The sequence below is a fragment of the Emys orbicularis genome, chromosome 3 (assembly GCF_028017835.1).
Source record: "Emys orbicularis isolate rEmyOrb1 chromosome 3, rEmyOrb1.hap1, whole genome shotgun sequence".
Classification (NCBI taxonomy): domain Eukaryota; kingdom Metazoa; phylum Chordata; order Testudines; family Emydidae; genus Emys; species Emys orbicularis.
The window spans coordinates 168,469,644-168,483,887 of NC_088685.1; the positions used below are offsets into that span (position 1 = coordinate 168,469,644).

General features: G+C 40.6%; 1 protein-coding gene across 1 annotated transcript in view; it reads left to right on the forward strand.

Annotated features, from left to right (window-relative positions):
- Positions 1-14,244, forward strand: part of USH2A (usherin) — a 578,278-nt gene that overhangs the window by 63,782 nt on the left and 500,252 nt on the right. The window contains exons 9-10 of the mRNA XM_065401740.1: positions 7,735-7,930; positions 8,707-8,837. Of these exons, the coding sequence (XP_065257812.1) occupies positions 7,735-7,930; positions 8,707-8,837 (327 nt within the window). The remainder of the gene's footprint in view (positions 1-7,734; positions 7,931-8,706; positions 8,838-14,244) is intronic.

Consider the following 14,244-nt stretch of genomic DNA (forward strand, 5'->3'; position numbering starts at 1 on the left):
GAGGGTGCTGTGCTGTTGATTACCATGAATCAGATCAGTAAGCCATTTTATACTGTTACAGGAGAATCTACTATTAATAAAGCCAGTTTGGATCAGTATATTTTTAGATGCCTAATTAATTATTTGTGTCTCAACTGTTACAGCTTTTAGTATAGTATGTACTAGTTAATTAAATTAGTAAGTGTCTTGCTATCTCAGGATATCCAATATGTGTACTGTAGTTGGAGCATCAGGGATAAATCTGGGAGGAAGCCAGTCATTTCAGAAACATAGCTGGAAAATGATTGACTAGAGTTTGGGAAAACAGCAAATAGAAAGCCATCTGGTCAGGAGCCTTACAAGCTTGAAAATTTTGAATAGCTTTTGACATGTCTCTGGAAGTTATGGGTTTGTCCATGAATTCATCCTTGGAAAACCACTGTAATTTCACAAATGAAAGATCATAGACTTCTAAAATAATTTGTGTACAAGAATTCACTGAAATATTGAAAGAGCTCATTGCTGTCTCTAGTACCTGAAGACATGTTGCTCAGATGATCATTCACTAGCGGAGTTGTGAAAGGGTTAATGCTCTGTCTAAAAGGCTCACCCAACAGTAATACGCTTCACTTTGCAAGGATGATGAAAATCCATATGAGATCTAAGTCAAATGGCAATGAACGTTGCACTTGTCAGAGTTATCTTTTGCAGAAGTCAAAAAAGCGGGGCTGACCGGACAGTAAATTTAAGAGGCTCCTATCCATGCTAGTATGTGGGTTGGTCCTTTCCACACTGGTTGGTTGGTTGAACCATGTTTGGCTGCAGCTATGTTTAAATTGTACTTTTATTTTTTTCATCGTGTGTGAAAAGCCAGTTTAGATGGGATTTTAGGAATAAATTTCCAATGGAGTTTATAGAAAACTAGGCTTACACTCCTGTTACTGTTCATAGTGCGGTTGTATTCCTAACACTGTGTGTAAATAGCTGAAAAGGTAACTCCTGTGAACAATGATGAGTTGCAAGCCTAAATTTCCAAATAGTTGGAAGACTGTAGTTTTTGTAGCATAGCATTCCATATTGAACTGGTAGCACTGATTCGCTGGAGGTGTCCACAATAATCTGCATGTGTTGGAGGAATTATAATACATTAGAAGAGCTTGAATGAAAAAAGTTGTATACTCTGTTACACTAGACAGGCTGCCATGCTAACTTTGAAGATAAGCAAATTTAGGGCCTGATCCCGGGGGGTTCCAATTGCCCTACACTCACCATGAAGTTAAGTTACTATTTATTTGTTAATCACTGACTGCATGAGTGACACTATACAAGACACAAAGGGAAGATACAGATGATCCTATGATGGGGTCTGGTCAAGGTATAAGCCGATGTATGGCTAACTCAGTCTGGAATGGACTCTTCACTATAGGACACAGAATACCTAACTACCTTTTTGCATGTCCTAGCCACTAGACCACATTTTAGTCTATTTTACTTTATTTTCTGAATTCCTACATATACCTTCTTTGCAGTAGTATTGTAATCTTATCAGAATCAAGAAATACAGGCCTTTCTACTTGCAAGTACTATTCCATTGCTATGGAGCTCGGCTTTACTGTATTATGGCATCTGACTGGAGCAATAAGGAGTCATGTCCTCACTGAAAGAGGGCTGAAATTTCCCATGCTGGGTGTCTGCATTAGGCTAATACTTTTTTTTTTTTTTTCAATTTCAGCCAGAATGATTCAGCTATTTTTTGAGAACAAGGCTAATAACAAATATACTGTTTTGCCCATGTTAAAAAATTCTGGTGACCTTTTATTTGGAAAGCTAGAGTGGCCCATGCTTTGGAGCAGGGACCTGAATTTTTTGGCAGGGAATTGGCTGTTGTCAGACCAACTTATCAGACTTTGAAAAATTGCAGTTTGCACATGCTCAGTAGAGACTAAGATTTTATATCAGCTAAATTCCTCGAAGTTTCTGTCCACAATGGGCAGACTCCAGCCTAGGGCTAAGCAGGGCTTTGCCTGAAATTGCAATTCTGGACTGCTGCAGGCCATGCAGGGACTGGGCAACTGAACTGAGAGCAGGAGACTGTTTCCTGTGCTATCAGTGACTCTGTTGCTGGGTTTAGACCGCAAAAGAGGACGGTGCCTGATTTGAATGCAGAGGGGACAAGAATCAGACCCCTGGGGGGAGTAGATTGGGAGAAGAAGCCTGGGGAGTAGTGGGGGCAGAGAGGACTTGACTGGAGGCTGGAAGAGGGATATTGGAACTGGGAGTTGGGTGTGAGGAGACTATGGCTGGCTGGGCAAGGAGACTAGGACTGGAAGAGATGATGGAGTGATACTGGGAGTCAGTATGTGGGTAGAGTCTGAGATTGGATGAATAGCCAAGGGAGGCTGGGACTGATTATTGTTGAGGTGGGAGGTGAGACGTAAGCAACGGGATGGAACATTTTAACAGAATTAGGGAAGACGGGCTTAATTAAGTACTACTTATTGTAAGGCTTAAAATACTTGTACCTTTTCAAGTACCACTCTGCATTCTTGATATGTTGAAGATTGCTTCACTGTGATTTTCCTCCAGCATTCCAAATGATTAATAGGGAACTCTGCACATCTGTTTTCAAGCTGATGTCATTAGGTCTATTCACAAATTTGCTGGATCCAGGAATTGTGATAAAATGATGACAAATTAGAGCAAAGACTTGTTTTGACTAATGAATTGGGTCAAGATGAGCTAGATATTTTGAGCTAGCTGACTTCATGTAATGCATTTTCCCAGAAAACTATCCCCAGAGAAAGTAAGGGGATCAGATGTATATCAGCTTGGGCATATTTTTCCATTCGTGTGCACAGACTGAGCCAAACTCTGAAAGGTACTTGTCTGCACCTAGTCCTGTCAGAGAGAAATGATATCCAACGTGATTTACTGACATCAGTACTATCTGGAGAAAGGACTTTCTGTCTATAATTAGCAGTCATCGTCACTAAGCTATGTCCAGTTTTGGGCACACACTTTAAGAAGGATGAGAACAAATTGGAGAGACTCCAGAGGAGAGTAGTAAAAATTAGAGGTTTAGAAAACATGCCCTGTGAAGAAAGGGTGAAAGATTTGTGCATGTTTACTCTAGAGAAGAGAAGCTGAGAAGAGTTGTCAAACTTGTTAAGGGCAGTTATAAAGAGGACAGTGGTAAATTGTTCTCCATGTCCACCAAGGATAGAACAAGAAGTAATCAGCTTAGTTTGCAGTGTGGGAGATTTAGGTTAGATATTAGGGAAAACTTTGTAACTATAAGAATAGTTAAGCACTAGAACAGGTTATCCTAAGGAGATTGTAGAATCCCTGTCATTGGCGCTTTCTAAGGAAAGATTAGACTAACATCCCTGACAAGACCATTTGATCTGAGAAATCCTAGATGTGGGACAAACACCCAAAATTCAGGACGTGAAAAAAATAGTAGCTCAGGGAGCCTGATGCAATGTGGATTCATGCCTCCTCATCATTTCAGTTTCTATATTTTAGTATATCTGCTACCAATAGGGTGTAATCCCAGGTAGTTCCAGATCTGTGTGGGGTTCAGGGCTAGAAGGGGGTCTATGATGAGGACCATCCTTTGGAAAGAGGGACATATGAGAGGTGTGCTAGCTCTGACAAATAAAAATGAGTGGCAGCCTAAGTACCACAAAGAGACTGAAAGATTCAACCCATTTTAATCCCCTATTTTTTGTAACTCCTTTGTAACTGTCCTTAGGTAATTCTTGATTTTGAAAACTCATTCTATAAATAATCTTGAAGAAAAGCAACTCATGGTAAAATATACAGTAATGGAAACTTCCAGGATCTGATTGGCTAAAATGTATCAAGAAAATATTTTAAAATATTTTACGTTCTAGTCCAGTGTTTTGCCATTGGTACCCGATTCTCTCTAAGCTGCTGTCTGGGGTGAACCACAAATATTTGTAACCTGGCACAAATGTTTAGAAAATATCCTGTGTAGTTTTTCCAAAAGTGGACACTGAAGTGTTTAGGAATAGGGTAATAGCCCTTTAAACAGATGCTTGTGTGCATAAATCTTCCAGTTGTCATAATGTCATACATTTCAGCCATATTTAGTTTTGTGTTGTACCATGGCATTTGTCATTGGCATAGTTACATTTTGAAGAGGTAAAACAGCTAGAAGCAAAGGCCTTTCAGCATGAAATTAGAACTCCTATTCCATACATGTGCAGCTAGATCCCAGATAATGGTTTACTAGCTAAATATAAGTTCGCAAGGCCTAGCTATATACATACTGCTGTTCTGACATGTTTCTGGCAGCTTCTAGGACAGAATATACAGAGGTCTCACAACTATTAAAAGGAATACTACACTAGTCCTAGGCTTTGTCTTCACTACCCGCCGATCCGGCGGGTAGCAATCGGTTTTTCGGGGATCGACTTACCGCGTCTAGTGAAGACGCGGTAAAATCGATCCCTGATCGCTCTGCCGTCGACTCCGGAAATCCACCTCGGCAGGAGGCGGCAGCGGAGGCGGCGGCAGCGCGGCAGCGGTCGACTTTCCCGCGTCCTCACCGCTAGGTAAGCCAACCTAACATACGCAACTTCAGCTACAGTATTCACGTAGCTGAAGTTGCGTATCTTAGGTCGGACCCCCGCTGCAGTGTAGACCTAGCCCTATACACTGCAGACACTCAGTATGTCCTATGGCACAGATGATTTGTGATATAGTTGTCTCTAAAAGACGCTGTCTACACTAGAGGTTGAATGAAGTCCAAGACTTAAATAACTAAGTCACTGTTGGCCAAAAACTGTCTCCAGTTTCAAATGCCAACATCCTGGACCCCTCCCATTAAGGCTTCAGTTGGGAGCATGGGACAGACAGCACTTGTTGCTTTGATGCATTACCTCCTCCTGCTTGTTGACAATAAAAATACATCCATTCACATTCTGCTGGACCTCGCAAGCATTTAATTCCATTGATAACCGAACACTTTTGTCCTGTCCCCAAGAAACTGCAGGAGTGATGGAAATATCCTGAAATGGCAGCGTTTTTCTTTGTTAAGCAAACCCAGAATTGTTCTGGTCAAAAGCCCTCACTTATGAGGTTTTGCAAGGTTGAGTCCCCATCCTGTTCAATACCTATATAAACGTGTCTAGAAAGCTAGTAAGACAAAACAGGCTGCAGTGCCAGCAGCGTGTGGACAACACCCAGCTCTACATCTCTCATAGCAAACATTAATGGCACACTCTCCAAGCTTTCCAAAAGTGCCTGGCTGAAGAGCAGGTGACTGAAGTTGAACCTTGACAAGACTGAGAGCATGCTAGTAGGAAGCAGGAAGTGCTTTGAAGAATTCGCCTCTATTTCAGCCCTCACTATTGAAGTAATCTATACTCCTATGGTTAGATTGACCTGCTGCCTTGGGGGCTGTCTTAGGCTGCACTGCGCTAAGGTACCCAAATACCATTGTGCAAAGAACACCCACTTCATCTCTGACTAGCCAGAGGAATGTGCTGGATTCTATCAGATTCTGATCAGGCCACAGTGACCTACGTGTTCATAACCTCAGGGTGGCCTACTGAAAATGTCAGCATCTAGGAATGAAGCTCAATGGCCTGAGGAAGCTACAGCTGTTTCATACAACAGCAATTCATCTGCTCACTAACACTGGTTTTTAGGAACAAGTTCTCCAAATTTGCTGCTTCCTGTGCTGGCTTCCCATTGAATGCAGAGTCTAGTTCAAGGTCGTCATACTGATTTTAAAATCCCTGCATGGTATTGGCTCTGGCTGTGTGAGAGATTACCTTTCCTACTGCAGTGATGACCTCACATGACAGCTTCACTCCATAGGAAAAAAGAATCTGTTGACAAATGGGAAAACTCATACCCACAGAAGAGAGAACCAGAGAAGTTTTGGACAAAGACAACAGAACTCTGTCAGACGGAATAAGAACGATAACCACCTTCACCATATTCAGAACTAAATGCATCTTAATTTTCCGGCAATAACCACCTCAAACTCAACCACCCCCGTCTCTTAATACATTTGTTTGTTTCTACCAACAGAGAACGTTTACTGGGCCAAATTCAGACTCTTTTTATGCATACAATTACTTAATTGAAATGAATGAAACAGTACTTCCTCAAATGAAGTTTGAATTTTGTCCATTTTTCTTTGGCAGTAGATGCTTTCTTGTACCATTTAGCTTTTTCCTATTCTCTTGCTCTTCGTGTTCGTGGTGCGTTTCTTAGCTTATGTATGTCTCAATACCAGCTCCTTTTACTTTTTGTGCTTGTTTTCATTGTGGTGGTGTAACTAAAAAACACAAGAACGGCCATACTGGGTCAGACCAAAGGTCCATCTAGCCCAGTATTCTGTCTTCTGACAGTGGCCAATGTCAGGTACCCTAGAGGGAATGAAAAGAACAGGTAATCATCAAGTGATCCATCCCCTATCGCGCATCAATTGGATCATTTCTGAATAATTAGAATGTCATTGTCCAAAATACCATCCATTAGTTATCTGTAAGAAATCCAATTTTTGTTTGTTTTTGATGTACCAATAGCCACAATAAATCTTCTCCTTGAAATTTTGCAGAATCTATTAGAAACTTGAGATTGTTCTCATTTCATACTTTTTACAAAGCTTTACAGATGCAATACCCCAGTTTCAACAGAACTTGAACAGAAATTTTGGGTTCTTTTGGATGAAGGAATACAATTAAAATCATTTGCTTTTGTAAATACTAAATACATTTGAAGAAATAAAAACCTTTTTGATAAGAAAACATTTTGTCACAGGACACTTACATAAACAACTACAACTGGTTTACTAATATTGCATCAATATCATATTTCACACTTAATTTGGTAAATATATCATCTATAGAACTGGAGAGATTTTGATTTAATCAGCTTTGAAACCACACCAAACTTTCTTAACTTAAATGGACATTAGAAATCACTGGTGAAATATGGACAAATAATTCAGACAAATATAAAACTTAAGGCAATATTTCCAGTTGACAGATGCCTACAAACATTTTTAGTGTTTTAAAATTAATAACATTGTATATCAGTAATGATCTTTTACCATTTTTTTCTGAAATGAACAGAGTGATTTTTGAGTAGTTTGGAATGATGACTAATATTTATATTTTTGGGCTTGCAAATATTTGTATAAAACGTGTGTAGGGCCAGATTATAGCAAGCCTTGTGTAGGTACATTATGGCGGGGGTGGGAGGATGCAAGGGGGCCATCTTTAGGTGTCTAAATGCCACTGTAATTGTACAAGATTTTAATTTTACAGGGTAAAATATAGCTTCGGAGATCTGGGGACCCCGAAAACCATGGAGGGAGGCGTTATACCTATTTATTATGTCTTAAAGCCCAAAAATGCCTAAGCAGGTTAGAAGCCCAATTCCCATTGATCTACTTGGGCATTTTTGCAAATCCCACCAGGGACCTATCTGTATCTTTAGGTCCCTATGTGCCTTTGTAAATCTCGCCCTAAGTCTGAGCTAAGTTTCCTAGCAGTTTTTATTGTATTATATTTTATACCCCCCTTGAACTTAATTCTTGTGAAAAGTTATAGCATGAAGATTTTGAGTGTTTTTTGCTTGCCAAACAATTTTTTTAAAGTCTATATGCCAACATGTTCAACAGTGAAAAAAGGAAAAGCATAAAATGCAATATGAATATGTACTTTGTAGAGATATAAAGCAAGAAACTTTCTTTTCTTTTTTTAATTTTAGTGTGAGCGCTGTTTGCCATTATATCATGACAAGCCTTTTCGTCCAGGTGACCAAGTCCAAGCTTATAATTGTAAACCTTGTCAGTGCTATGGCCGTGCAGTAAGCTGCCACTATGACATGGCAATGGATTCTTTTCCTAATGAACACTATAGAGGAGGTGGCGGAGTATGTGATAACTGTCAACATAACACCACAGGTAATTTAATAAGCTACAGCAAAATGTGTAGGGTCATTTTGGAGAGAGTCAGTCATAAAAACCCAAATGGTTCTGAGGTTCAACAATGATGAAGAGAAAATTAAAAAATTTTAAGTACAGCCCCTGTGTACTTCAGTAGCTAGAATTATGTAAACAGCTAAGATGAAAAATGCCGTCACTACAATGCAATATAATTTTGTATAGAATCTTCCATGTAAATTATATCCCAGCATACTTTATTATAGCATGAACATCAACATCTGCTGCAGTTAAGCTTGCAAAATGGTTTCCATTATACATGATGCACCGTGTTTCTATCAGGACCATCAAATTGGTCTAACCAGGTAACATAGCAAACATAGATTTTTGGTAAAATATCAGATTCCTCTTTAATGAGTAAAAATTTGCTCACTCCATATATAGAGGATTTGCATACTTATTTCGGTGTTCTTGGCTTTTTCTATGAAAAGGGGAAAGTTTGAGGTTCAACAGTAAGTTGTCCAAAAAAATGTGTAGACATTCACATATCATAGCTTTATAGAAGTGTGGTATTATATAACAGATGGAAGTTTAATGGAGTAAAACACAGTTTGTAACAGGTTCATTGTTTCATATGCTCTGGATCACTAAATTGGCAGGTAGAGATGAAAGGTGCATTAAAATGGACGTCCTGAAAATTATAGAATTCTCTCAAAGGAATAGTCTCTTTAATTTTGAATTATACAGCTAATTTTAATGAATTGGAAGCCATAATGCATAACCTTTCCCTCATGCAGGAAGAAACTGTGAGCTGTGTAAGGATTTCCATTACCGGCAAGCAGGTGCAGATCTTTCAGCTGTCGATGTTTGTAAAACCTGTGACTGCTACACAGCAGGCACCAAAAATAATAGCCTCCTGTGTGATAAGGTAAGTGATCTCAACACAAAATATCAGAAAATGTTCTATCCGCTGGTTGGCGTATCAGTAACATTAATTACAAGATGCACTTAAATGGATATTGCTTTATATAAGTCACTGTAGTTCCTCCTTTACAAAATGGTGGCTGATTCATACTGAAGACTGGAAGGCTAACAAGACTTCATAAGCAATCTGAGAATGATGCTAGGTGCAGAGCTTTGTCCTGCAATCAGGAATGAATGTAAAAAATACAGGTACAAATTTTCAGAAATAAATATGGTTTTGAGTGCCCAGCTTGAGCACCATCCCTCTTAAAATCTGGGACCTTAAAGGTGTCTCAGGTGGTGCACTCAAAAAATGGATGCACCAAAAATTACTGGTCAATTTTGAAAATGTAGACAGAGTCCAAATTAAGCTAAAATTTAATTAGCTTTCCTCCTGAAATATAGACAAAGATTGATCTCCATATAAGTCACCAGGCTCATCTTGTTTTGAAAAATAAAAAGGAAAAAAGGGCATTAGCTATGCTTCTTGAGGCTTTGGATCTCATTTACAAGAAAGGCATATAGTCTGCTAATAAATCTTACTGTGTCTTTCAAAGTGCCTACTGAGTGCCTGTTAAAATGGTGCTCAGTCACAGTGTAAGAATGATAAATCATGGAACTGAATCCAGCAACATGTTATAAAATGCTGGGTTTGTGGTGTTTTTTCCTCATACCTGCATATGGAAAATAAAGTGAGCAAGAAAACACAAGTGGCATTCAAGTCTCGCATATGCGTTGCATTGAAAAATGCGTTGACACAACTTTTTATCACATTGTGCCACCATTCTGACCCTGAACTGGCTCTGATAGGCAGTTTTGCAGAGGCTTTTTTTTTTCTCTCTCCAAATGTAATTTTAAAATCTGGAACCATTTCATAGAATCATAGAATATCAGGGTTGGAAGGGACCTCGAGGTCATCTAGTCCAACCCCCTGCTCAAAGCGGGACCAATCCCCAACTAAATCATCCCAGCCAGGGCTTTGTCAAGCCTGACCTTAAAAACCTCTAAGGAAGGAGATTCCACCACCTCCCTAGGTAACCCATTCCAGTGCTTCACCACCCTCCTAGTGAAAAAGGTTTTCCTAATATCCAACCTAAACCTCCCCCACTGCAACTTGAGACTATTACTCCTTGTTCTGTCATCTGCTACCACTGAGAACAGTCTAGATCCTTCCTCTTTGGAACCCCCTTTCAGGGAGTTGAAAGCAGCTATCAAATCCCCCCTCATTCTTCTCTTCTGCAGACTAAATAATCCCAGTTCCCTCAGCCTCTCCTTATAAGTCGTGTGCTCCAGCCCCCTACTCATTTTTGTTGCCCTCCGCTGGACTCTTTCCAATTTTTCCACACCCTTCTTGTAGGATTTCCTTGGTATATTTCAACATATGTTATTATTTCTCTTCCATTGAGGGTTAACAACTTTTCCCAAAAATTCTTATTAAAATAATCCATTGTAACATTTGTCCTATAATTTGTTTTACTTTTGTTTATTTTACTTAGATTGTAAGATATTTGTGGTAGTGTTTTCTTTGTAGCCTTGATCCTACGAATGACCCCAGGGGTATGGACCACCATGTGACTTCATCTGCCTGTGCAGAGCTCATTGCAGGGCTTATGCCTATGTTTGTAAAGCAATGTGTAAAGTTAGAGCCCTATATTTTAATAATGATAATACCCAATAGCCACAAGCAGAAACACACTCTCTGATATCCATCTTCTAAGGATGATACTTCTTAACTACAGTGCAGAAATGAAAATCCTTTAAAACTCTAGAAACAACATTAGGACCTCACACTGTTGTAAGGCACAAAAGGAAGGAGGAAATAAAAGAGAAATTAGACACTAGTTTTAACATTCGCTGTTGCTGATGATTTGTTACACTAGTCTAACAGTAACTTGGGGTCATAATTAAAGGTGGTAAAATAAATTAAAAAATTGTTAACTGATGCATCATCATCATTGGCGACCCCTTGAGGTCGAGGATGATCTCTTTCACAGGTTTTATTTTTCAGGGGTCCTTTGGTGACTGAGGAGTCCAATTCTTGAGCCACAGGCTCGTTGGCAGATGTTGCAGGTGGTGTTGGAAGACAGGGTTGGGCCACGATTGCTGTGTAACAGTTGTCTTCCTTTTTTTTATTCCTGGTGTTTTTCTGTGACTAGGGCAAGGCGATTTTCCTCAAAAGTGGATGCTCCCTCTCTGACAGGTCTTTGCCATTTATCCCTATCCTGGGCTGCTGTCTCCCAGTGTGTGATGTCAATGACGCATCTCTTGATATTTATCTTGAGGGTGTCTTTAAAATGTTTCTTTTGGCCTCCCCATTTCCTTTCTCCTTTGGTGAGTTGAGCCTACAGCAGTTGTTTTGGTAAGCGTACATCAGGCATGCACACACAGTGCCTGCTCCACCTCAGCTGGTGTTGGATAATTAGGGCCTCAACACTGAAGATGTTGGCCTCTGTGAGTACACTGACATTAGTGCGGCGACGCTCCCACTTTATGCTGAGGATCTTCCAAAGAAGGTGTTGGTGCTGGTTTTTCAGGCGTTTTCTGTAGGTCACCCAAGTCTCACAGCTGTAGAGGAGAGTTGGGATTACAACTGCTTTATATACTAAAAGTCCAGTATGTGTTCTGATGATGTGATTGTTGAACACCTGGTAAGAGAGTCTGCCAAAGGCAAGGCTGGTGCAGCGGATTCTTTGTTGATTCTTGACATCTATGTCTGCCCTCTGTGAGAGATGGCTGCCAAGATAGGCAAAGTATTCTACATTTTCCAGTTATTCTTTGTCCATGTAGAACTTCCTTGCTGGGTCTGATGATTAACCGGGGACTTTGAAGATCCTCCCTTGAGTGTGCACAATCATCTGTGTACTGGAGTTCGGTTATTGTTGCTGATATTACTTTAGTTCTGGCACAGAGACGAGAAAGGTTGAAGAGGTTGCCGTCAGTCTGATATTGGATGCCAGTGCCCTGCAGTAGACGGTCTTGGGTTAATGTTTTCATAGCTGCTAAGAAAATGGAGAAAAGGGTGGGTGCCAGTACACAACCTTATTTTACACCAGTTTGGATGACAAAGGGCTCAGAGGTAGAGCCACTGCGCAGTATGAAGGCAGTCATCTGGTCGTGGAGGAGTCTTACAATGGTGATAAATGGGCTTGGGCAGCCAAACTTTGACAGAGCCTCATGGTTGACAGAGTCAAAAGCTTTGGTCAGATCTATAAAGGCCATATACAGCTCCTGCTGGTGTTCTTGACATTTTTCCTAGATCTGCCTGGCTGCGAAAATCATGTCTGAGGTGCCTTGTGATGGTCTGAAGCCACACTGGGACTCTGGTAGTACTTCCTCTGCAAGAGGGAGCAGGCGATTCAGTGAGATTCTAGCAAGAATCTTCCCAGCGATGAGGAGGGAGGAGGGCAATGCCTTGATAGTGCCACAGTCGGCCCTGCCTCCCCTTTTGAAAATAGAATACAGTAATGAAAGAGGCTGAGGCATGAGCTTGAAGCTGTGATTATATATTTAAAAAAAAAAAAAAAAAAAAAAAAACAAGAAAAAAGGGGAAAATGCGGGAGACTGAGCTGCTCAAAAAGGCATCAGTAGACTGCTGCAATAGAAGCAGGGCAGAGAGAAATGATTAAGAGGCATTAAAAATAGATTAATAAGGCTGTAGACTAAGGGCTGAAATGAATTACATGAAATAGAAAGGCATCACTGAAGGAAGTGTTTCCAGGTCTGACCCGTGGAAGATGGAATCATAAGGAATAAGGACCCTACTCATGAAAATTAATTGTCACATCACAATGATAATTTTCAAGGAAATACACTAAAAACGATATAGAATACACTTTCACTGCATAATTTACCATTTCCTGCAATTCATCAATGCTTTTTTCTCTGCACAGAACTAGTTATCTGTCATCAAGCTCTAAAGAGCTGAGGAATTCCAAAAGGGAACATTTGAATTACCCCAAAGCATATTTACTCATCATGTACAAAAATATGCATAGATAAAATTAGCAGGAGGGGCAAAAGAGTAATCAATACACTACTGCTACCCCCAAAACTTCATTGAAATGAACATGGAAACTGTATTTCTGTTCTGCTTATCTATTTCACTCTGTTCTTGATGGGAAATGTGAATTTATGCGTTGTATTTTTACTTGAATGGATTCTAGATGCCTACAGGGCAGTAGGTAGTGTACACTCACACCCCACACTTGTCCTGAAAGGGTTAATGAAGACAAAGTGGGGCTAATTAACCCAATAGGACACAGCAAAGAGGAATCAGGTGGCTAAGCAATCCCCTGACTGAGGTAGCCCAACTGAGGAGGAACAGCTGTGCTGGACTTACAAAGGCAGGAAATTGGCAGCAGAAGGGAGCTGCTGGGAAAGTCTGCAGTCACTCCCTGGGAGAATAGAGGTGTGTTTGGGCTGACAAACCCAGAGAGTGGGGAATCAAGGAAGGTAGGAAAGGGCTCAGGGAAAGGCAGTAAGGTCTAGAAGGCAACAGACCTTGGCTGCTGACTAGAGGGTCCCTGAGCTGGAACCCGGAGCAGAAGCTGGGCCCAGGTTCCCTTGCCAGCCACTGAAGGAGTAGCACCTATGGCAGCGAATGGGAAGATTGCCTAGGACTGCTGAAGGAAGACTGTGTTACCCTGGAAGGGGAAAAAGTGTAGAGTGATCATAGCCATTTCCCTGGCTTGTTTTCATCTAACCCACTTTACAATCTGCTTACCTGTTCCAGCACATGCAGCAGTTTGCAATCCTTTTCCTGTTCCCATTGAAGTATAAGTATTGTACATCTCTTCTAGCCTTCCATATGTAACGGAACGGAAGAATTTTCCCTCTCACATTTATCTTCAATGATACTTGCTTCCAGGAAAATTTGGAAGTGCTGCAACAACCTCTACCCAGTCTGTTAATTTCCCTTCTCAACTAAGGGAGTCGGGTGGCTTTATTTTCTCCATTTTTGCTTATTTGTGACACCATGTAATAAGTGTGTCACATGCACTAGCCGTGATAAGAGACTGCTTTTTATTACACATGCCAGGGCCAGGGTTACAAAAGCTTATATTCCTGTCACATTGTAGGGGTCAGTATCCAGTCCAGTGCCATATATTACAAGGTAACATTGACAGAGTGATGTGGGAAAATTTCACTCCTTTTGCAAAGCTGTACCCGGAGGCCTGATCCTGCACCACGAAGTCAACGGGGGGAGGAGAGGGTGTTGCCTAGGCATGTTAATCTGGCTTCTTTCATGAGCATTAATTTCAGGTCAGAACAACTTTTGGATAGGACCCTCAAGCAAAAATTTGAAGTGTGGTCTCCTTTCCACCATCATACTTTTTATCCCTCCTCCTTGTCCCTGTATCCCTTCTCTTCTA